This window comes from Pleurodeles waltl, chromosome 11 (genome assembly GCF_031143425.1).
Source record: "Pleurodeles waltl isolate 20211129_DDA chromosome 11, aPleWal1.hap1.20221129, whole genome shotgun sequence".
Taxonomy (NCBI): domain Eukaryota; kingdom Metazoa; phylum Chordata; class Amphibia; order Caudata; family Salamandridae; genus Pleurodeles; species Pleurodeles waltl.
In genome coordinates this window covers 902,423,612-902,446,239 of record NC_090450.1, presented here as the reverse complement: position 1 = coordinate 902,446,239, position 22,628 = coordinate 902,423,612, and the positions used below count along the sequence as shown (strand labels likewise).

The following is a 22,628-nucleotide window of genomic DNA, read 5'->3' as shown; positions in this document are numbered from 1 at the left end:
TCTCATAATATGTTTATGGGCATTCTGCATGTTCATCATACATCAGAGGTAACAAAGCGTATCTGTCAACCATTTCCAAAATATCCAGAGCTAATTACAAGTTGCGATATGTCAGTAGGGCAATGGATGCACTGCATGTGGTGACCCGCTCAATAAACACATTTTACCAGAGTTATCAATCAACTCTCAAACGAACAAACAAACAACAATACCCGACCCAGAGCAATCAAGAGTATATAGTAGAGCATGCAACCTGTGTTTTTCGGCCTGCGAGCTGGTCCTAGGCGCGGTGGTGGAGTATGGGGGATTCATCGGTGTGCTCACAACCGGGAAGCGAGGGAGGGTGGCATTCTGCTTGTCCCCGCACAGCCTCAGCCCTATTCTCCCCTCCCGTGCCATCCCGCGTTCAGTCCACTCTCCTCTTTTGCACCAACACCGTTGTTGCAGATGGAATTAAATAGGCATCTGGTACTACAGAAGGAGCAGGTATGCTGTGGGTGCCTTTGTAAAAATGTGTATATTTATGAGACTTGTGTAATTTTTATATGTGCAGAGTAAGAGGTGTGCTCTTGGAAGTGCTGGATGATGGTGAACAGTGTGAGTGGGTGCAGCATGAGTGGGTCGAGTGTAGCATGAAAAACGTGCCGATGTGACAGGTGAGTGAAGTGTCACATGCGTGCAGGTTGATTAGTGACTGCAAGGTGAGTACAGGGTAACAGCACGAGTGCATGGTGAGAAGTGTGAGTGCAGTGTGATCACTGGGAGTGCAGGGTGAGCGCTGTGCTCGTGTGAGCACAGGGTGAGAGGAGGATGAACGGTGTGAGTGCAGAGTTACAGCATGAGTGCACGGTGAGAAGTGTGAGTGCAGTGTGATCAGTGGGAGTGCAGGGTGAGTGGAGTGCTCGTGTGACCACAGGGTAAGTGGAGGGAGAAGGGAGTGAGTGCAGTGGGGTCGCTGTGAATGCAGGGTGAGCGCTGTGCTCGTGTGAGCACAGGGTGAGAGGAGGATGAACGGTGTGAGTGCAGGGTAACAGCACGAGTGCATGATGAGAAGTGTGAGTGCAGTGTGATCACTGGGAGTGCAGGGTGAGCGCTGTGCTCGTGTGAGCACAGGGTGAGAGGAGGATGAACGGTGTGAGTGCAGAGTTACAGCATGAGTGCATGGTGAGAAGTGTGAGTGCAGTGTGATCAGTGGGAGTGCAGGGTGAGTGGAGTGCTCGTGTGACCACAGGGTAAGTGGAGGGAGAAGGGAGTGAGTGCAGTGGGGTCGCTGTGAATGCAGGGTGAGGCTGTGCTCGTGTGAGCACAGGGTGAGAGGAGGATGAACGGTGTGAGTGCAGAGTTACAGCATGAGTGCATGGTGAGAAGTGTGAGTGCAGTGTGATCAGTGGGAGTGCAGGGTGAGTGGAGTGCTCGTGTGACCACAGGGTAAGTGGAGGGAGAAGGGAGTGAGTGCAGTGGGGTCGCTGTGAATGCAGGGTGAGCGCTGTGCTCGTGTGAGCACAGGGTGAGAGGAGGATGAACGGTGTGAGTGCAGGGTAACAGCACGAGTGCATGATGAGAAGTGTGAGTGCAGTGTGATCACTGGGAGTGCAGGGTGAGCGCTGTGCTCGTGTGAGCACAGGGTGAGAGGAGGATGAACGGTGTGAGTGCAGAGTTACAGCATGAGTGCATGGTGAGAAGTGTGAGTGCAGTGTGATCAGTGGGAGTGCAGGGTGAGTGGAGTGCTCGTGTGACCACAGGGTAAGTGGAGGGAGAAGGGAGTGAGTGCAGTGGGGTCGCTGTGAATGCAGGGTGAGCGCTGTGCTCGTGTGAGCACAGGGTGAGAGGAGGATGAACGGTGTGAGTGCAGGGTAACAGCATGAGTGCAGTGTGATCACTGTGAATGGAGGGTGAGTGGTGAGAGTGACAGGTGAGTGAAGTGTCACATGCGTGCAGGCTGGCTAGCGTGCTCATGTGACTGCAGGGTGAGTACAGGGTGAACAGCACGAGTGCATGGTGAGTAGTGTGAGTGCAGTGTGATCACTGGGAGTGCAGGGTGAGTGGAGTGCTCGTGTGACCACAGGGTAAGTGGAGGGAGAAGGGAGAAGGGAGTGAGTGCAGTGGGGTCGCTGTGAATGCAGGGTGAGCGCTGTGCTCGTGTGAGCACAGGGTGAGAGGAGGATGAACGGTGTGAGTGCAGGGTAACAGCATGAGTGCAGTGTGATCACTGTGAATGGAGGGTGAGTGGTGAAAGTGGAAGGTGAGTGGAGTGCCATGCGCGTGCAGGTTGAGCAGTGTGCTTGTGTGAGTGCAAGGTGGGGGGAGGGTGAATGGAGAGAGTGTGAGCATTGTGACTGTGACTGCAGTGTGATGGCTGTGAGTGTAGGGTGAGCGTGAAAGTAAAGGGTGAGGGTGGGAATGCGGGGCTGACGTAGGGTTTCATATGCGTTTAACTATTGCTATTATGGTATCAATGACGTGCTGATCCTGCGGCAAACTTTCAGTCTTGTGATTAGGGTTACCAGCTCAGTATTTTTATGTCCCACCCGTACAAAAATAGGCAAAATCACCTAAAGCAGGTATTTTTTGCACTTGACTGTGCATACTTCAAACACCAAATATGAATATAAAGCATTTTTAAATGTGTTCTAAGGCTGCATTAATGACCCATGAGTAATAATTAAAGGAAACAAAGACAGAAAAGTCATGTTTTAAATAGATACAATTGTATTTACTGCTCTATTTAGTGTCAAGGCAAGGCTTCCCTTTTGCAGGGTCTTTAAATAACAAATGGCCAGTATTTACCTTCTGGAAAGGTGGCAACACTACTGATGATTTGCCTTTTCATGAAGTGCGTTCTCACACTGTGGCAATAAAAGTAAAAGGCACATGTTGAATAGACAGTGGGGGCCCAGGGGGTACTGACACTGCCCAGTGGATGCCACAGCAGCTCAAGCTGCAGCAGCCTGGGCTGAGACACACGGCGGGGAGGGCTAAAGCCTTTTTAGCCCTATGGGCATTGGGCACCTGGTGTCTATATGTACGTGTCTGTACAGGCCTGCAGCTGCTACACTGCATTAGCAGACAACTTAAATGCGCACTCCCCTACAGCTCTGCAGATTTTGAAGTAACGTTCACCAAATTTTCCAAACCTACAGAGCAGGTGTCCAAAAATGGTTTCTCTGACTGTATGAACTGCCAATCGATTTCACAGCTCCACCATAGCTAAAGACACTCCATGCTGGCCTTTGAGGACACATATTTATGATGTGATAATGAAACTGAAGCTACAGGACGGAGAATTCGATGTGTAGCTGGATTAAAGCTAAGATACCCCAAGGTGACCCTCATGACATGGAGATTGGCAGCTATGGCTACCCAGGCGCAGTGCTGAAACAGTGCGCACTGCCAAAATGGTAAAAATGGCTTCCACCATTTCAGTTAAAAAGACGCTGAAACCTAGACTAAGATGGAGAATTCATCCATCTCACCCACATGAAGGCAACTCTCGTGCATACAATTAGACTAGAGGTTGATATTTGTGGGCATGCGTGTCAAAAATGATAACATAGGATGCTCCTGGAAAGTTAACACGGGTCTTGATAAATCTTAACCGTCTTTGCATTCATAGATTCCAAATTTAATTTTTAAAGTAATGCTTGGCTCTGCAGTGGAGTCATTCCACTAGGTCCAAGGTTGGTAGATTTTGTTTCAAGCAGTGAGATCCTGAAAAAGAGTTACTGTCAATATTGAAAGCAGACTAACGGATGGATTATATCTATGTAAAATCGACCCTCAATGTTTGAGATCAGTATTCCTCAGTGTTATCTGTAAAACCTACAATCGAGCACCCATGCATGAACATTTCAGGTTCCTAGTGTGCAAACTCACTTGCACTGCTAACTGAAGAATAGAAGGGTGTGTAAATTATGTAAAAATTGGCTAGAGTCAGTGTAGAGTGTGAAGTCTATTCTACGGGATTACTCCAGCTTGCTAAGCATTATAAAAGTGGGAACTACATTTCTTGGTAGGATATTTCCAAAGATTTGGTGAGGGTTTGTACGTCAATAGCGTGTTACATGCATAAATGTATATATCATTTGACCCAAGCCACACTTCTACACATATGCTTACCATTGCCATTTCTCTTTAATGTAAAAAAGAGCCAATCAGTGCATCAGTTTTTCAGAGAAATGGATCAGGAGTGGGTGGGATGTTATGCGTAATAGGAACAAGCCTAGGGACTAAGGAGCAGCCTTTATTCATTTAAAAAAGAACCAAACTCCAACCGATCAGCAGAATGCATCAATAATGGTAATTGTATTGGCTGGACTTCCAACAGAAGAATTCTGTGGAGAAAAAATGTTGCAGAGTTGAACATTTGTTCTTCTTAAATGATGGGAACAGGTAAGTGGAAGCCCATGGGCTACGTTTAACATTACACTGCATTGTAATGATACTGTGGGACTCCAAGCTCAATGACGGGGAAAGTTCAAACGTGTGAATCCATGATAGATCCAGTACTGGAAAACTGTCCACACAGAAGCACCGACATCTGGGACCAAAATCGGAGATGGTACCTGGATCAAGACAGTGTTGTCAACTGAGTCCGTTGGCCTGGTACCAAAGGATAATCTAGGGACCTGCATGGAAGGTTGCAGGTGATGCACCAGGGAAAGTGGGAGTCACCAGGTGCTAAGCCAGTATATTAGGCAAAGGACCAAGGGAGTCTCTCAGCCTTTTAGATTCGCATATACCGCGTTGAGGAATGATGGATGATAGCACCGAGGCAAATCCTGCAGCTAGATCAACGAGAGCCAGGGAGTATTGCAACTCTAGCTACTTCTGTTCTGAGGGTTAAGAATGATCTGGCTGGTCTGCCATGGAGTCCACTACCCCTGAAGAAGGTATTGCTGATACAATAGACTGCACATTCCAGGTCAGACTCCTGAGAGGCCAAATGCCATGCAGGATAAACCAGTGTCAGTGTCTGCTCCTCGAGGAAGTAGACCAAAAAGTGGATTGTGGGGTCACATACTCAACAGGTGTGGTGCTCCTCCAGTGTCGGGGCAACTTGTAAGCAGTCCTGCAACAGAGCCTCCGAATGCTTATGCTTTGTGCCTTCTGTGCCTTCTTTGGGCACTAGGTGTCTGAGCACTGTGAAAGGCCTGCCTTCTGCAATCATTGCTGGCTATCTGGGATGAGCTCTTCTTCTTAACAGTCATCTGCCCAGCACAGAAGTTGGATTAATAGCCCTGCCAAGTTTCACAGGTCCATAGGTGATGTGCTGCTCCAGTCCAGGTTTTTCCTTTGAATTCTGTGGCTTGTTGTTTTACTTATTTAATTATAAAATAGGACTACAATACACATATGATGTTTCAAAGGATTCAAAGGAAAACACCTGGACTGGAGCAGTACATCACACATGGACCTGGGAAACCTGCCAGCTATGGGTTTAATGACGGCGCAGAAGCTGGGTTAGGAGAAGAACCTGTGCTAGACTAGGATTTCAAGAGACCCTGCCCATACGAGGAGCCAGGCTCAACTCCCCCGCCTTCGGATCATGGAGCTCCAGGCCACTGTGGTCCCAAATCCACACTCGGGGAGGGGGATGGACTCCTTCCCTATGTGCAATGTACCTTGGCAGTGTTCTCAGGAGAGACTGGCTCTACCTTTTAGTGCAGCAGTGGCTTATTGCTGACGTGAGAGGCACAAGAAAAAGCTAGCCAGGATAGTGCTTGTGGCCCCAACATCCATTAGAGTATAGTCTCTTGGTCCCCATCGTTTTAGCCTCTAGGCAGGAATGAAGGGGTGGCAATGGGCACAAAGAAGAAAGGAGCATCAGGAATGTTTCTATACAGGTTGTGATGTTAGAGACAAGTATCAGCGAGTGATATTTTGTGTGTGTGTGAATGAATCGATTTGGTTGCCTAATCCATTTGGCAGCATTCCACTTATTCAGTTACCTGAGGCTTGGCGGGTCTCTCTCTCACACATACACACACACACCCGACCCCTCCCTCCCCCATCTTCCCCCTCTGGAGCAGGTGCATTAGCCCTCAAAGTTGTCTTGGTGGAATAGTACATGTTGACTGATGAACCTTTTTTGCACAGAAACAATACGCCTTCTATAAAAATCTGCGAATGTCAGTGCAGAGACACCAGAACTTGCTACAAGTTGAGTTCGTGCACTCCAAACGTCATGTGGATGTTCCAGTACTGTGACACCAGTGTGCACTGCCCTGCCTGCACGCAAACATAACTCCACTGCCATCAAAGGCTGTAATTTAGTTCATGGAAGAGGATGCAAATGTCATTGTTCTGACAGCCGAATACCACCTCTTACTAACGCAAACAGACCATTCTAACGCTAATACCGAACATTTGTCTAATTTCAACATACACAACAACGACATCATCGCTGCTCAGTCGCAGGCCTCATTAGTCTGATCGGCTTAAGTAGCACGTTTCTTCAGTAAACAGTGAACTCTTTGCCGCTGGCCCACAGGCTATACTTGGAAGTATTGTTAGATTAGACATCTGTCTCCAGTGCATCAACTAACCTGGGCCCCAACAATAGAAGAAGGCAGCTGGGTAAAGCACAACTCGCCTCTCGGCCACGCTAATCAGTATTGATTGATGGCTGTCCGAAGGTCCTGCTATCTGCACATACCTCCTTTGAACAGAGCAGACTTTAAATAAAGGTACCTACGGAAAGAGAACAGGCACACTCTTGTTATGAAGGCACATATGGAAAGAAAACAGACACACTCGAGTTACAAATTCAAAGTTTAGCGAGTTGCTTGTTGGATTTCGTAAATACAAATTGCAAAGGGTTAATTCTCGGCAAATGCGAGCAGTCTTCTTGGAAAGCTATGGAGACAACTCGTTTAACATCCTAAGACCCAAATCGTAAAAAAGTGTAATTCAGAAACTTGCTTATTTTGTTTTAATTATGAAAAGGGCTTTTCAGCTCGCCACATTCTTTCAAAGGCAGTCACATACACACTCAAAACATGAACCCAGCATCCAATGTGCAATCCAACTCCTGATAAACAGTAGATTTTGTCTCCAAAATTGATGATCGTATGTCCAATTACTATAGGTGCAGGGGTCATGTGCTGATAGAAGCCAAAAATGATCTTAAGCACTGTTCAAGACACTAAGGCCCTCATTATGAGTTTGGAGGTCATGAGACGGCTCTACTCGCAGCAGCAGTCTAACCGCCGCAGACCCAGTGGTTAAGACGCCGCATTACGAATTGAGGGTTTTGGCCGAAGCCACAAAGCCGCCCAACCCGCGGGTGCAGTCGCACCGAGCAGCCGGCGGTGAGCCCCTCCAGGCCGGCGGCAGGCCTAAGCCCACTGGCCGTATTAGAAGGCAGCAAACCGCCAGGCTTTTCGTGGCTGTCGCCCTGCCATGAAAACCCTAGCAGTCACGCACCCAGCGACAAGAATCTCCATTCCTGTCGCTGGCACAAGCACCCCCACACGTCCACACACATGCAGACGCCCCCCACCCATCCACACACTTCCACACACACCCCACTGCACACATCCGTACTAACACCCCCACCCGCTCTCACACTGACATACACACACCCCCTCTCACACATACGCACCCCCCTCTGCAATCATTCAAACCCCACCCCTCTGCAAATCATACACACCCCATCCCCTACGCAATCATACACACCCCATCCCCCTCAGCATACATGCACACCCCCACCCCCTCCACGCATACATACATTCACACACTCCACCCTCCGCATACGCATACATACACACATCCCCCTCATCCACACACTTGCACACACACCCCTCATCTGCACACTTGCACACAGACACCCCCACTCACACACAAACTTGAACACATGCACCCCCACTCACATGCTTCCCAAAACACACACCTACTCACTCACACCCTGACACCTCCCTCCCCTCCACTTCATTTGGACACACACCCCCTCCACGCACACATACATACACACATGCACTCACCCACACCCATTCCGCTACACATACAAGCACACATCACACACATGCACCCAACCCCCCCTCTTTTCGGGTGGCCCACTTACCTGTTTCGGCGAGATGGTCATCCTGGAGAGGATGGGTCCTGGCTTCTGCCACCGCCAGCACCGCACCACCATATAAGACACCGCCGCGCCATATTACGCATCGTAATATGGTGGGCGGAGTCCTGATGTAGTGGCGGTGCTGGCAGTGGAACCGCCTCTCTTTCTCCGTCAGCCAGGCCAACGAGGTCGGATTTCCACACGTAAATGGGCAGAAATCCTATGCAACTCCAAATATGGCAGTCTGTTGGCGGCAGCGGCATCAGCGGTCTTGCAAAAAGTCTGCCAAAGTCATAATGAGGGCCCAAATATCTGGAATATTTCATGACCTCCCCTTCAGAATTGCCTGTAAAAACTTGGGATTTGTGACCAGGGTATCTGAAAAATATGTTGCAAATTTGTATTTTGGCCTCATTTTAAATTTATGTTGGTGGGAGAACCAACCTGAACCTTCCTGGTGAGGCTTGGTATGGTTACTCATGAAAGTTGGGCTAGTAGTAGGGCTGTAGTTCCCTCTCTGTCGCCCACCTCTCAACAATGGCCATAAATAGGTTCCCTCCGGAGCCGGCACTCAAAGTCACTTGTCTTTGCTCACACTTCCCCAGAATTAAGCTTGGAGGCATGCAAATCGCCCTCGTACTACAGAAAGGAGGATCCTTCGCACCATCAAAATCAAACCACACACTTGTTTTTATTTTGTGCTTGTATGAGAAATGCAACATACCAGAATAGTAATGCTGGTGATCATGAATGTGACCAGGAAGGCTCCAAGTCCATAAAAATGCACTCCAGTGCAGGCATCAGTGTTGAAGCCACCTAGATCTCCAGAGATGTTAACAGGAGGAGCATCATGCATTAGAAGACACCTATGGCTGTAAAGAGAGCGAGATAATGATGTATATCATAAATTACACATCTCCTATTCCTCTACAGACCTGCCCATGACTCAATAGAACCTCAGTCTACATTTATGACAAGGCAACAACAATGGGGATATCACAATGGAAGATATTGGGCAGGCAGCCTCTAGATTACAGGTTTGAAAAAAATCATGGGAGTTCTTCAGAGAGACTGGGTGATGTCATTGACAATGAGAGTGCTTCTTACCAGAACTGGGATTTTATACATACACATCATCAGCTGGGATGTCCTTTGCTATTTGATGATGATCCCAAGGAACATAAGTGAAGATGTATGGAATCTTGTAACAAAAGAGCATGGGTGACCAGATATCCCAGTGCATGCTCTCCAAATTTTGAGTATGTTATCATTAGAATTAAGGAGACTTCCTAACCTCATCAAGTTGTGAAAGGAGATACAGCACGTTTTGATTCACTGATTGTCCCACGTTTGATGGTGCTTTGAAAAACATAGTTTTTCTGCGTGCACCCTCTAAAATAATTGCATACATAAAGACTGTAAAGCCTTTTAACTAACAAAGATTTCTTTTAATTCAAGGTAGAGCTTAATCATGTTAATGGCCAGTCACTGAGAGTATGTAAAGTATATAAACATTTTTTTTACTTGAAGAGTGGCAACTGCTGTTCAGCTCAAACTCATATTACTCCCTCAAAGTTGATGCCTTATGAGAGAGAATGAAAAGTTACTTGTCTGTCATTCTTGTTTTCATCCAGGGCAATTCTCATCATAGTCATAAGCACTGAATAGTATCACCCAAATGTGGGGATCCCAGGGTTAGGTCCAAAGTTGGGCAGAGAGGCAAATTTTCAGTTGCATTTCTGACTGTAGCATGTACACTCAATAGGCACATTAGAAAAAGGTAGTAGTATGTTACATACCATGCAGTGAGAGTTTTCTGATACCCAAGGTCAGACTGCAGAAACAACTAAAGAACCACTGTGCCTCTGCTATGACACATAAAAATGTGGTATCAGATGTCAAGTACAACAGGGGATCCTCATCAATAGTCATAAGCACTGAATAATCCTATCAATGTGTAGGGGATGCCAAAGCACTTTCAAACATATATATATATATGCATATACAACTTTGTACACAGTTCATTTACATATATGTTTGCAGCTTATAAAAAGGTTAACATGACCACATTTCATTTATAATTTTAATTAAAAAAAAGAAGCCACGAACATAGAAACAGTCACAGACTACAAAATGTGACCACAAAAAATCGTTCATAAACCTTTTTTAAAATGATAAGGAAAGGGAATGAAGGACAATGTAAGCCAATAGGTTGCAATGCAAAGCATAGGAAAGGAAACCCTCTAACCCTGTTTCCCATCATGCCCCACACGTGAAAGTTAGGCCAGGTCATTTTTATGGATGATCAGAGGATCCTGGATGAAGATTGATGGTAGCTGTAATCTTTCTTGTCTCGGGTTTTGGGAGGGTTGCTTATGACTACAAAGATTATTCACCTGAAAGAGAACTAGGATTATAGGTAATCAACTTCTCCTCCACTTTCAGAAGGTCCTTCACAATTGTCATCAGCACTGAATAGAATAGCAAGCCCATCCCGTAAATTCAATGGATAGGAAAAAGAAAAGAAGTACAAAATCACCCCAAAAAGTTCAGCACACAAGCATGTTCTACTTGAATATTCGCTCTGGAGTCTGAATCCAGACAGTAAGGTCTAGTGAAAGAGTGAACAGACTTCCAGAAGACAGCCTTACAAATTTCTGATGTGGTAACATTTCTAAGACAGGCTATAGTAGAAGCTTTTCCTCATGTAGAATGTGCTTTAAGTCTACCAAGCAGGGGCTTCTTAGCCAACTGGTATGAAAGCAATGTATATAATACAATCCATCTAGAAATGGATTGTTTGCTGATACTAGGCCTGCTCTTACTAGGCCGTAATTAATGTAAAGACAATCTGATTGTCTTATTTTTTTTGTCGAGGTAGAATTTCAAAACTCTTATCACCTCTAGCAAATGCAGAGATCTTGCTGCTGGATTTAATGAATAAAGTAGGTAAAGAGATTGCCTGGCTCATATGAAAATCTAAACCACCTTTAGAAGAAAACTAAGGTGGGTTCTCATCAGCATTCTATTACTATGGAACACTGTCTAGAGTTCCATTAGGCAGAAGACTTCAATTTAACAAATGCTGTGCACAGAAGTGATAGCCACCAAGAAGACAGTCTTCTAAGTTATTTGTTGTAAAGAAGCGTAGAACATAGGTTCGAAGGTGGGTCCTATTAATGTAGATAGTATTATGTTAAGTTTCTAAAGAGGTGAAGGAGATTTAAGAGGAAAGAATAACTTCTTAATACCTTCCAAGAAGTCCTTTAACATAGGCCTCCTAAAGAAGGTGGTTTGTGAAGGAGATGGACCAGACTTTGCTAAATTAAGTAAGTCGTCAACACATTTTCCTGACACATTGAAGGGTCATAGCTGTTTTGAAAGCACCAAATGCAAAACCTTTTCCATTTGAAGGCATAGCAATTTATTCTGGAAGGACGTCTGACTTCTCAGGAAAAAGTTCATGTTGTCTTGTGGTTGACGTAGATGAACTGTAGGAATTCAGAAGCCAGGCCACTGAGTTCAGCAATGTAAGATTGGGGTGTTAAACCTGGCCCCCGAATTTGTACAGGATATCCTTTTGGCATAGCAGTCTCTTGTGTGAATGATCTGATAAGTGGAGGAGATCTGTGAACCACAATTGGCAGGGCCACTCAGGAGCTATCAGTATCATCTTCTTTTTAGAGTAGTACAGTTTTATCAGAACTGTCAGCACTGGGGGAAATGCGTATAGAAAATTATTTGACCTATCTATGACAAGCGCATTCCCCTTTAGCTCTGACTGGTAGAATGTGGAGTTATCTTGGCATTTCTTCTTTTCTGCATCTGCAAACAAGTCTATTTGTGGATAGGTCCAATTGTGAAAAATTGATTCTATAGCATCCACATTTAAATGCTTGTAAGGAGGACAGTTCTGATTGTCAAATTTATTTCTGTGATCCATTTCCATATGACTTGAAATTCAAGAGACAGCTTTCTTGAATTCATTCCTCAATGCTTGTTCAGATAATACATTGTTATTTTACTGTCCACTTGAACGGATAGGGAATTTGTTGTGATAGGAGTTCAAAGCTAGATGACCCACTGTTAATTCCTATAGCTTGATATAGTAGGTTTTCTCTTTGTGTGAATATATCCCATACGTCCTTAATTAGCCCATGTGAGTTCTCCATCCTTGGAGACAGGCATCTGTGCCTAGAGTTTGATCTGGGAGATCCCGATGGAACGATGTTTGTTTCATTAAGTTTATCTCATGGAAGGGACTGAATTGCCAATTGTAAAAGAGTCAGTCTTTTCTCCCAGCTGGCTAAGAACTGGTTCTACTGCTCTTCTAGGCATTGTTGCAAAGTCCTCATGGGAGCCCCAGCATGTGAAACCAGGAAAATACAGGACGCCATCGACAATATTAGGGATGCTATCAATTGTGCTGTTAGGTAAGAAGTTAACAATAGATTGTGACACTCCAGACAGACAGATGGCACAGTCTCTCCACCAAAGGATATGATTTTGCACACTGTGTATCCAGTTCCACATCTAGGTAGTGTATCTACTGTATTTGGTGGGTAGTAGATTATTTGAGATTAACCTAAAAACCCAAACTGGCCTGAGTGTTGAGGCATATTTACAAATGTTTCAAAGTCTCCTCTGATGGTGTATTAGCCAGTTGTCTAGGTGAGGGCAGATGAAAATATTTTGTTTCCTTAGATTTGCTGCGATGACAACCATACATTTCACAAATATATGAGGATCTGACTTGAGTCTGAATGATAGGACTTTGTATTAAAAAAGCCTACTGTGAATCAAAGACGTTTCAATGTTTCTTTATATGTGGCATGTGTAAATATGCATCTTGAAGGTCCATTGCACACATCCTTTCTCCATGATATAGCTGAGCATAGATCTGATGTAATGCAATCATTCTGAACTCTTCTTTTCTTATGTATTTGTTCAGTATTCTGAGCTGAGTAGGTCCAAGCTCTTCATTTGGTATCATTTTTAAAACCAGAAAATTTAAGGAATTACCATTCTTTTTTGCTGAAAAGATCCTCCTCCACTACATTTTTCTGTATACAGATGTGGACTTCCTTCTGCAGCCAATGTGTTGATAAGCCCATATCATGGCTGGCAGAAAAAAAGGAGGAGGGGATTTGAAACGAAGTAGCAGTGTGATTATGAAAAGCCACTCTTGTAAGTGATGGACTGTGCTTACCCCAACTGGAGTGACTAACAGAAAAGGGGAAAGAAGGAAGTCATTTTTTGGCAAGAGGTTTTCCAAAGGCTGCAGGTTGTTGTTGTTGTTGTTGCTCCTATACCTCTACTTATCATAGAGACTGTACTTTCTGTAGTCCTTTCTTTTCTCCAAACCTAGAGCGTTTAGAGTTTCCATCTAAGTTTTCGTACGGACGTTTTGTCATCTGCATGACAACCAAAGAGAGTATTTCCACAAAAAAGGCAAGTTCAGAATTCCCTGCTGTGCTTCTGGTTTGAGTCCAGGTAATCTGAGCCAGGAACTTTGCCTCATGCAAATACTATGGCAATATCCGTACACTACCAGATCACTGCTGCACCAGTGCTGCAGTTGGAGACAAGCAAGTCTTCATTAGGGAGCTCTTAGAAATCTTGTTTATTTTCCTTAGGTAGCTTGTCACAATATATTTGGCGAGAGTCCCAGAGAGATCTGTCATATCTCCCCAGAACAGCAGACATTGGATGTTTTCATGATGGACACTGGAGTTCTGCACATCTTTCTTATCACAGGGTCCATTCACTTGCTTTCTTTATCTGGTGGAATGGAAAAAGAAGGAGCTACAGCATGAGATTGTTTTAGCTGTGGCTACAATAACTGAGTTTGGAGGAGGGCCTCCTCTCAGAAACAGAGAATCCGGATCCGGTGGCTTGTATTTAAAAAAAAAGTCGAGATGGGGCTGACTAAATTGATGTCAGTGGTGACTTCAATGCTAAGGTATGTTTCGATATCTACTGTCAAGGATCTTTTGACATCAAGTGGTGTCTCTATGGTGCTTTTCATAGAGAACCTGTTGGCGGCAAACAAGTGAGTAGGTTACCCATCTTTGGGGTCATGCTCCTTGCGTTGATGGGTAGCATCACCTCTTTCTCTGATGCCTTTACTCCTTTGAGCTTCACTTGGGGGAGTCCTTGGAGCAGGAGGAGGGAGCTCTTGTGGAAAAAGGACCCAGCAGCTGCTTCCCATTGTTTTCTTTCCTATAGCTGATGGAGCCTGATCTTTTATCTGTCTTCACAGGTTCTTCTGGAGAATTCCTGAACGAGGCTGCTGGCTTCTGCAAGGAAGACAATGCAGACTCTGTGAGGGTCTGACAGGGCCCCCCTTTTTTCTACAGGTAGGGCACTTCACAAAACGTGAAGCCATTTTCACAGGAAAATATAGGCTTTTGTGTCAGATAAAGCTTGACATGTACTCTACATCTGAAAAGATGTTGAGTAAATCACAAAAGTAAAGGTTTTGGAAAATGTCCAATATTATTAGAGCCAAAACTCCTGGGGTTTAAATATAGCCCCGAGGTCTCACCATACAGCTTCAGGAGCTCAAAGCAACGGTGGCCTAAGCGTTGGGGCTGCCCCAGGAACACCAAGACATAATCCGTATTTAAGTACACCCTGTCTTCATGGCTAGTCCCACACCTCCACCCATCGATTAACGGGTCTCCACGGAGGAAGCAGGCCAGCGGCTCGAGGGCTAGGGCAAACAGTAAGAGGGAGAGGGGGCATCCCTGACGTGTCCCCCACCTAATCAGAAAGGGATCAGATAGAACGCCATTAACCCGCACATACGCGGAAGGGCTGTGGTACAAAAGACGGGTCATGCTCCTGAATTTCAGGTCGAAGCCCATTCGCATTAGGACCCCCTCCAGGAAGTTCCAAGCCAGGGTGTCAAAGGCCTTGCGAAAGTCCACCAGGAGGAGTGCCAGCTCATCCCCCTGCCGATCTGCCTGCGAAAGCACCACCTGAACCCGCCAGACACAATGCCACATGCTTTTTCCTGCCATGAAGCCGCCCTGGTCGGGATGCACCAGGTAAGGCAGTGTATGTACCAGCCGGGTCGCCAGAACCTTCATGAATATCTTAATGTGCGCATTGATCAGCGAAATGGGCCGATAGGACGAGCATTGATCCCGGGGCAGGTCGTCCTTAGGTATGACCACGATCGTGGCGCAGTTCAGACCCAGAGTGAAGGAGCCCCGGCGAAGCGCCTACTCATAGGTGTTAACCAGGGGGGATACCACGTGCGATCAAAATTGCTTGAATCATTCGACCGGGTACCCGCCAGGACCTGCTGTTTTCCCGGATTGAAGAGCGGAGATGGCTTCCCCCACCTCCTCTTCTGACAGAGGTAGGTCCAGTTTTGCCGCCAAAGACGACGGAAGAGAAGGTAGCGGAATGTCACCCAGAATAGGGTTTTCTTGTTCCGCTGTGGGCTGGGGGACTCAGGTGTAAATATTCTCATAATAGGAGACAAAAGAGCGTGCAATTGCCAACAGGTCCCTCTGTGCTGCACCTGTCTGATCTCTGATAAGGGGCACCACTCAGGCCGAGACTTCGCGGGTCCCTAGCCAATAAAGCAGTTTTCCGGTCTTATCACCCAGCTCATAGACTCTTTGGGGTGAGGCCTACCAATGCTGTTGAGCCTCCGCAAGAGACACCTGCCAGAACTCTGCATGTCGAAGCTCCAACTGTCACCTCGATTCCTCCCCCCCGGGCTGTTCGGCGAGACGCTCCAGCTCTGCCATTTGCACCTCCAGTTCAGTTATCCTCCATGCCTGCTGGGCCTCCCGCCTCCTGACATACCCCTTAGTAACGCCTCTCAAGGTGGGTTTGCTTGCCACCCAGAGGGTCTCTGCAAAGGCTACTAAGCCCTGGTGCTCTCTAAAGTAGTGCGCTAATTCTTGGTCAATGAATGTGACGCAATCGGGGTTTTTCAAATACAGGGCTCTAAAGCGCCACATGGGTCGCACGTTCTGCGCCAGGGCGCCCCAACTCAAGAGGACCAGTGCGTGGTCCGAGATACCGCAGGCCAGGATCTGCACTGAGGTCAAGGCTAGGAGATCCGCTGTCTCTGTGTGATGGGCCGCCGACCAATGGGTGAAGAATCATTTCCACTTTAGCCTGTGAGTTTTGTTGGTGGAGTCAGCTCTTGCTTTAGCCAATTTATCCTTGCAGTTGTAAGGAATGTTTAGGTCCTTGTATTCATTGAACTCAGGAACCATATACATAAGTGGAGAGATGTTGGATCCAGATGGAGAACCTGGCCTTTGTCCCTGTTCAATGGTGTTGGAAGTGGAGGCAGGTGAATGGGTTTGCACTCCAACATCAGGAGAAGTTCTGTATATCAGTGCTGCCTGGGCCATCTGGGGGCGCTGAGGCAACAATGCTCCCTTTTTATCTTCCTGAGAACCATTGGTATGAGATGGAAAGGGGGGAAAGCGTAAGTATTAATCCTTCACCATCTCATCGAAAGGGCATTCCCTCATGACCCTGGAAGTGGGTATCGACTGGCGTAAAACTGGAATTGGGGTTGATGTCCGTTGCAAAGAAGTCTAACACTGGCCTGCCCCAAGTGAGAATATCTTGTTTGTCTGCATTTGATTGAGCTCTCACTAGTGACAGTTTTCTGTTGTCCTGCTTAGTGTGTCTGCGAGACTGTTGTTGACTCCTGATATATGCTCCACCCTTAATGATATATAGTGAACAGTGAGCCAATTCCAGAGATCTTGAGCCTCTTGGGAGAGTGATATGGATTGTGTTCCTCCTTGCTTGTTTACATAATGCTTGCTTGCCATGTAGTCTCTACGGACCAGCACTGATGAGCCTGCTATCCTTGGAAGAAAGACTTGAGGGGTCAGAAAGATGGCCTTTAATTCCAGGCTGATTATATGCAATGCTTTCTGTTGTAATGACCACTGTCCTGAATTTGTAAATCCTGCAGATGGCTGCCTGAACCTTGAAAGGAAACGTGTGTTGTTATCACAAATTCAGGTACATGAGGAAGGAATGTGAGGCCTTGAGATAGATGAGAAGTTTGGGTTCACCACGCTAGAGCGTTTTTCATCTCAGGGTGATTGCTACCATATCCTCAAATGATCCTTCTTTCTGTTGCTTCTGCAGTTCTTCCTAAAGTGGTCTTATTTTGAGTCTCACAAGAGGCACTAGATTTATTGCAGATTACATCATGCCTACCATGGATTTGTACAGACGTACTGAAATGGACCTTTTTCTTGAACGCTTGATTGCCAGTTGTCTCAACTTGTATTGTCTGTCCTGGGATAAAAACGCTTTGTTGTGCATGGTGTCTAGAAGAGCCCCTAGAAACAGTATATTCTGCTTCAGGATGATATCCGATAACTGTGAGTTGATCATAAGCCCCAATTTGAGGAAGAGTCGAGACAGGCTTTCACTGATTTTCTTGCCTGTTTTGTTGTTGTGGCTTTGAGGAGCCAGTCCTCCAAGAAGGGAAACACTTGATGACCTTGGTTCCAGAGAGTCACTGCTACTGGTGCCAGGCACTTTGTAAAAATGAGAGGTGCCAATTTCAGTCCAAATGGGAAAACCTTGGATTGGTAATGGGTACTAGCCAGTGTGAAGTGAAGATATTATCTGTGTTTAGGGTGGATGGGAATATGGAAGTATGCGTTTTCCAGATTGAGAGATGTCATAAAATCTCCACTGTTGAGAAGATTCAAGATGTCAGAGAGTGACCATCCGGAATGACTGTTTGCCTAGAAATTTGTTCAGTTTTCTCAAGTCCATGATGGACCTCCATTCACTTGATTTCTTTTTTATCAGGAAGAACCTGGAATAGAAGCCGGTGCCTCTTTAAGAGAACGGTACTCTCTTGATTGCTCCTTCTGCAAGCATGATGAGGGATTCCTTTATTAATAAGTGAAGATGAGGAGGGTGCTCCTCTTGGGGGAATATTTGGTGGTGTTTCTGTGAATTCCAAAGTATGGCCATATACATTAGGTCTAAGACATATTTGTCTGCTGTTGTTTGTTTCTATTGATGTAAATGTCTGGAAATCTTCACACCCACTGGATGTTGGGATGTTGTTGTGGGTGATACCCGATGGAGGTCACTGGTTGCGCCCTGTGTCTCTAGCCTAGGAGGGTTATTTTCTGCGGGGCCCTGTTTCGTGTAGGCAATTGTAGGAGGTTGTTGGTACTGCTGCTGGTACGGGAGCCTATATTGTGACTCAAAGGGCTGGTATTGTGGTCTTTGGTAGGCCCCTCTGTAGGATGAAAATCCTCTTCCTCTGACTCCCCGAAAGGGATCTGAACTATGTCGGCTTCAGCCATCCTTGGTGTCTAAGTACTGTTGCTCCAGCTAACTGGCAAAAGCCCATTGTGACTATCTCCAAAGTGCAATCAATTACCTAAGAGGAGGTGCGCTCACCTTTCTGTAATATTTTAATTACCTCAGGCTTTTTATCCTCTGGGATGAGGTCCACAAGATTTACAATGTCTGACCACATCTGCCTGTCATAGCGGCCCAAGATAGCTAGGGAATTTGCAGCATGCACCATGTTGGACCTGGCTTTTTGACAGGGACATCCCCAAACTTTTTGCCTCCTTCCTCCTATTTTTTCTGACCTGTTGTTGTTGGCTTTTGACCTCTGAGCACTTTACCACTGCTAACCAGTGCTAAAGTGCATATGCTCTCTGTGTAAATTGTACTATTGATTGGTTTATCCATGATTGACTATTTAATTTACCTGTAAGTCCCTATTAGAGTGCACTACATGTGCCTAGGGCATGTAGATTAAATGCTACTAGTGGGCCTGCAGCACTGGTTGTGCCACCCACCTCAGTAGCCCCTTAACCTTGTCTCAGGCCTGCCATTGCAAGGCCTGTGTGTGCAGTTTCACTGCCACTTCGACTTGGCATTTAAAAGTACTTGCCAAGCCTAGAACTCCCCTTTTTCTACATATAAGTCATCCCTAATGTGTGCCCTAGGTAACCCCTAGAGCAGGGTGCTGTGTAGGTAAAAGGCAGGACATGTACCTGTGTAGTTATATGTCCTGGTAGTGTAAAACTCCTAAATTCGTTTTTACACTACTGTGAGGCCTGCTCCCTTCATAGGCTAACATTGGGGCTGCCCTCATACACTGTTGAAGTGGCAGCTGCTGATCTGAAAGGAGCAGGAAGGTCATATTTAGTATGGCCAGAATGGTAATACAAAATCCTGCTGACTGGTGAAGTCGGATTTAATATTACGATTCTAGAAATGCCACTTTTAGAAAGTGAGCATTTCTTTGCACTAAAATCTTGTTGTGCCCTTCAATCCACGTCTGGCTAGGTTTAGTTGACAGCTCCTTGTGCATTCACTCAGACACACCCCAAACACAGGGTACTCAGCCTCACTTGCATACATCTGCATTTTGAATGGGTCTTCCTGGGCTGGGAGGGTGGAGGGCCTGCCCTCACACAAAGGACTGCCACACCCCCTACTGGGACTCTGGCAGACAGGATTGAGCTGAAAGGGAACTTGGTGCATTTCTTAGAGACTCTTTGAAGTCACCCCCACTTCAAAGGCACAACTTAGTATAAAACAGGGCCTCTGACCTACCTCATCAGACACTTGCTGGAGAAGAAACCTGAACCAGAAACTACATCCTGCCAAGAAGAACTGCCTGGCTGCTCAAAGGACTCACCTGTCTGCTTTCTACAAAGGACTGCTGTCTTGCTGTTGCCCTGCTGCCTTGCTGAACTCTTGTCTGGCTGTAAAAGTGCTCTCCAAGGGCTTGGATAGAGCTTGCCTCCTGTTCCTTGAAGTCTCAGGACCAAAAAGACTTCTTTCTTTCACTTGGACGCTCCGTGCGCCGAAAATTTCGACGCACAGCTTGTTTCGCGGCGAGAAAAACGCCGCACACCGACGCTGATCGACGCGACGCCCTCGGGACGATCGAGACTTCGACGCACAACCTCGCAAGGACAAAGCCGCCCGACTTTCCAGGAGAATTCGACGCGACGCCTACCGTGAGTGCGAAACTTTGACGCACGGCCTCGCAAGGACAACGCCGCCCGACTTCCAAGGAGAAATCGACGCGACGCCTGCCGTGAGACCAAAATTTCAACGCACGGCCTCGCAAGGACAACGTCGCCCGACTCCGCAGGAGAAATCGACGCGACGCCTACCGTGAGATCGAAACTTCGACGCGCAGCCCCGCAGAACGACGCGCAGCCGGAAAATAAGCAGGAGAATCCACGCACAGACCCGGGACATCTGGTAATCCCCGCGATCCACAAAAAGAGACTGTCTGCGCGCCGGAAAACGACGCCCGACTTCCCCGCGTGGAAAAGAACGACGCAAGTCTGTGTGTGCTGAGGAGAAATCGACGCACACACCCCTTTTTCCACGCATCTCTTCTCCTGTGGCCCTCTGAGGAGATTTCCCACCAGAAACCAGGTACTCTGTGCTTGAAAGACACTTTATTGCTTTTTAAAGACTTAAAGACACTTAATATCACTTCTCAGTGATATCTTTACAAATTCGTATTGCAACTTTGATCGTGTTGACCTACAATTATCCAGATAAATATTCTATATTTTTCTAAACACTGTGCGGTGTATTTTTGTGGTATTATACTATGGTGTTGTATGATTTATTGCACAAATGCTTTACACATTGCCTTCTAAGTTAAGCCTGACTGCTCGTGCCAAGCTACCGGAGGGTGAGCGCAGGCTGATTTTGGATTGTGTGTCACTTACCCTGACTAGAGTGAGGGTTCTTGCTTGGACAGAGGGCAACCTGACTGCCAACCAAAAACCCCATTTCTAACATTGGTGATCAGCGGTGAGGATAGGACTTGTGTTTGTGCAGTGACATACAGTAGCTAAGTATTTCACTACCTACCCACAGTTGAAGGTTAACTTGATTTTTCATCTTTTTTGGCTTTTGGTTCTCTGATGTCCTCCTGGATATACTATTGATATTTTGGACTTTGGATTTTGGTTTTTGCTAGTAAGATCTTATCAGAATGGGATTGCTTACCTACTCATTCTTTGTTCGTACTGACCACCTCACTAAGGCTGACCTAAGGAAGCTTTGCAGACAATGGGGCCTTCCTGTAGCAAGGAGATCTACTAAAGCGGAGATGCTCCATCACTACATAGTCTGGGGGGAGGAAAGATGGGCAGAGAGAGAGGCAGCAAGAAACCAAATGACTAAGTACCCCTCAGATGAGGAGGAAGACTACTCAGATGAGGAGGAAGGCTACTCAGAGTTGGACAGTGACCCAGAAATAGATGAATGGCTCCGAAGTCAAAGGCGACAGGAGCAACAATTAGAGGAGTATCTTGCAGAGGTTGAGGCAAAAAGACTTTTAGCCCTGGAAGAAGAAAAGATTGCAGCTCAAGAGCTGAGCTGTATAGAGCTGAAACTGGAGGCCGGAAGGGCTGAGTCCAGTTCAGATGGTGGCAGCAAAAATCTTGCATCTAGTACTGCTGAAGAAGGGCACAAGCCCAGAGATGTGGTGCCCAACTTGAAGAAGGGAGTTGACACACCCCAGGCAGTTCAAGGGTATGAGGTAGTTCCCGTTATGCACAGGGTCCCTGAGAAGGATTGGGGAACTGGCACAGGGAGTCATATTCCTACTGGGGGGAGGGACACTTTACTGACTCTAGCAGAGAGTGACAGAGAAAAGGGTTCCCCCCTGGTGGACGTCCTGGATATAGAGTGTAGAGACATCCCAGAAGAGTTTGGGTTGAGTGTCAGGGACAGACAGATACTGTCTCACCAGTCTCAGGAGGGTGAAGTAGAGTGCTTTTCCAAGGTTGAGTTACTGGGTGGTTGGGTGAAGGGTACTGTAGTTAATACATGTGAAGGGCAGAGTGATGTAATTGCTGGAGAGCATATGTCTGGTCCTTATTTTCCAGAGCTACGCCAACACCAGGTGGAGTGTGAGTTCTCTGACCCCAGGGAACTTACAGTGGAGGCAGACTTTTGGGTGAGTACCAGAGAGTCTGAAGAGGCATTTGGGGGTGCTCCTGAAGGGAGTGGTCTAGGTGGTTCCCGACCAAGTGAGGTGGGAGAGGATTTAGTGTCCCAGGTAGGTCTCAGAGCCTAACCTGAACCGTAGGGCCACCTTTTGAGGGAAGCCCCGCAGTGTCAGAAGAACTTGGGGGGATGACTGTAGACAGCATCCCAACAGTTCTGGTGTCTGGCAGTACCACTCCTAGTGAGGGGGTGCAGAAGTCCAGACATAGGGTTGAGAGGGGGTGGCAGACCCCAGTGGAGGATCTTGAAAGTCAGGGGTCAGCTCTGAGAGCAGAGCCCCCCAGGAATGACCCAGGTGAGACCGTTTCTGGTTTGGGGGAAACCCAGACTCTGCCGGATGGGCAGAGGTCGGGAGACCTGCACCAACCAGACTCTTGTGTGGCCCTTGTGGACGGCGTGTCCCTTGTGGGGGGTGAGAGTGCCCCCCAGGAAGTCCTGGCATGCCAGGCAAAGATTCAACCTCAGGGTGGTGACTCTGGGTTGGATAACCGGGTTCAGAGGTTAAACTTTGACCTGGTGGGGGGTAGATGTGCCCCCCAGA

The 22,628-nt window shown here is 46.7% G+C and overlaps 1 protein-coding gene across 1 annotated transcript in view; it reads right to left on the bottom strand.

The window, feature by feature from the left end:
• The window catches only part of TMEM116 (transmembrane protein 116), a 186,545-nt gene that overhangs the window by 5,305 nt on the left and 158,612 nt on the right, over window positions 1–22,628 (bottom strand). The window contains exons 8-9 of the mRNA XM_069214823.1: window positions 8,784–8,931; window positions 6,546–6,690 (exon numbers count right to left, since the gene is read on the bottom strand). Of these exons, the coding sequence (XP_069070924.1) occupies window positions 6,546–6,690; window positions 8,784–8,931 (293 nt within the window). The remainder of the gene's footprint in view (window positions 1–6,545; window positions 6,691–8,783; window positions 8,932–22,628) is intronic.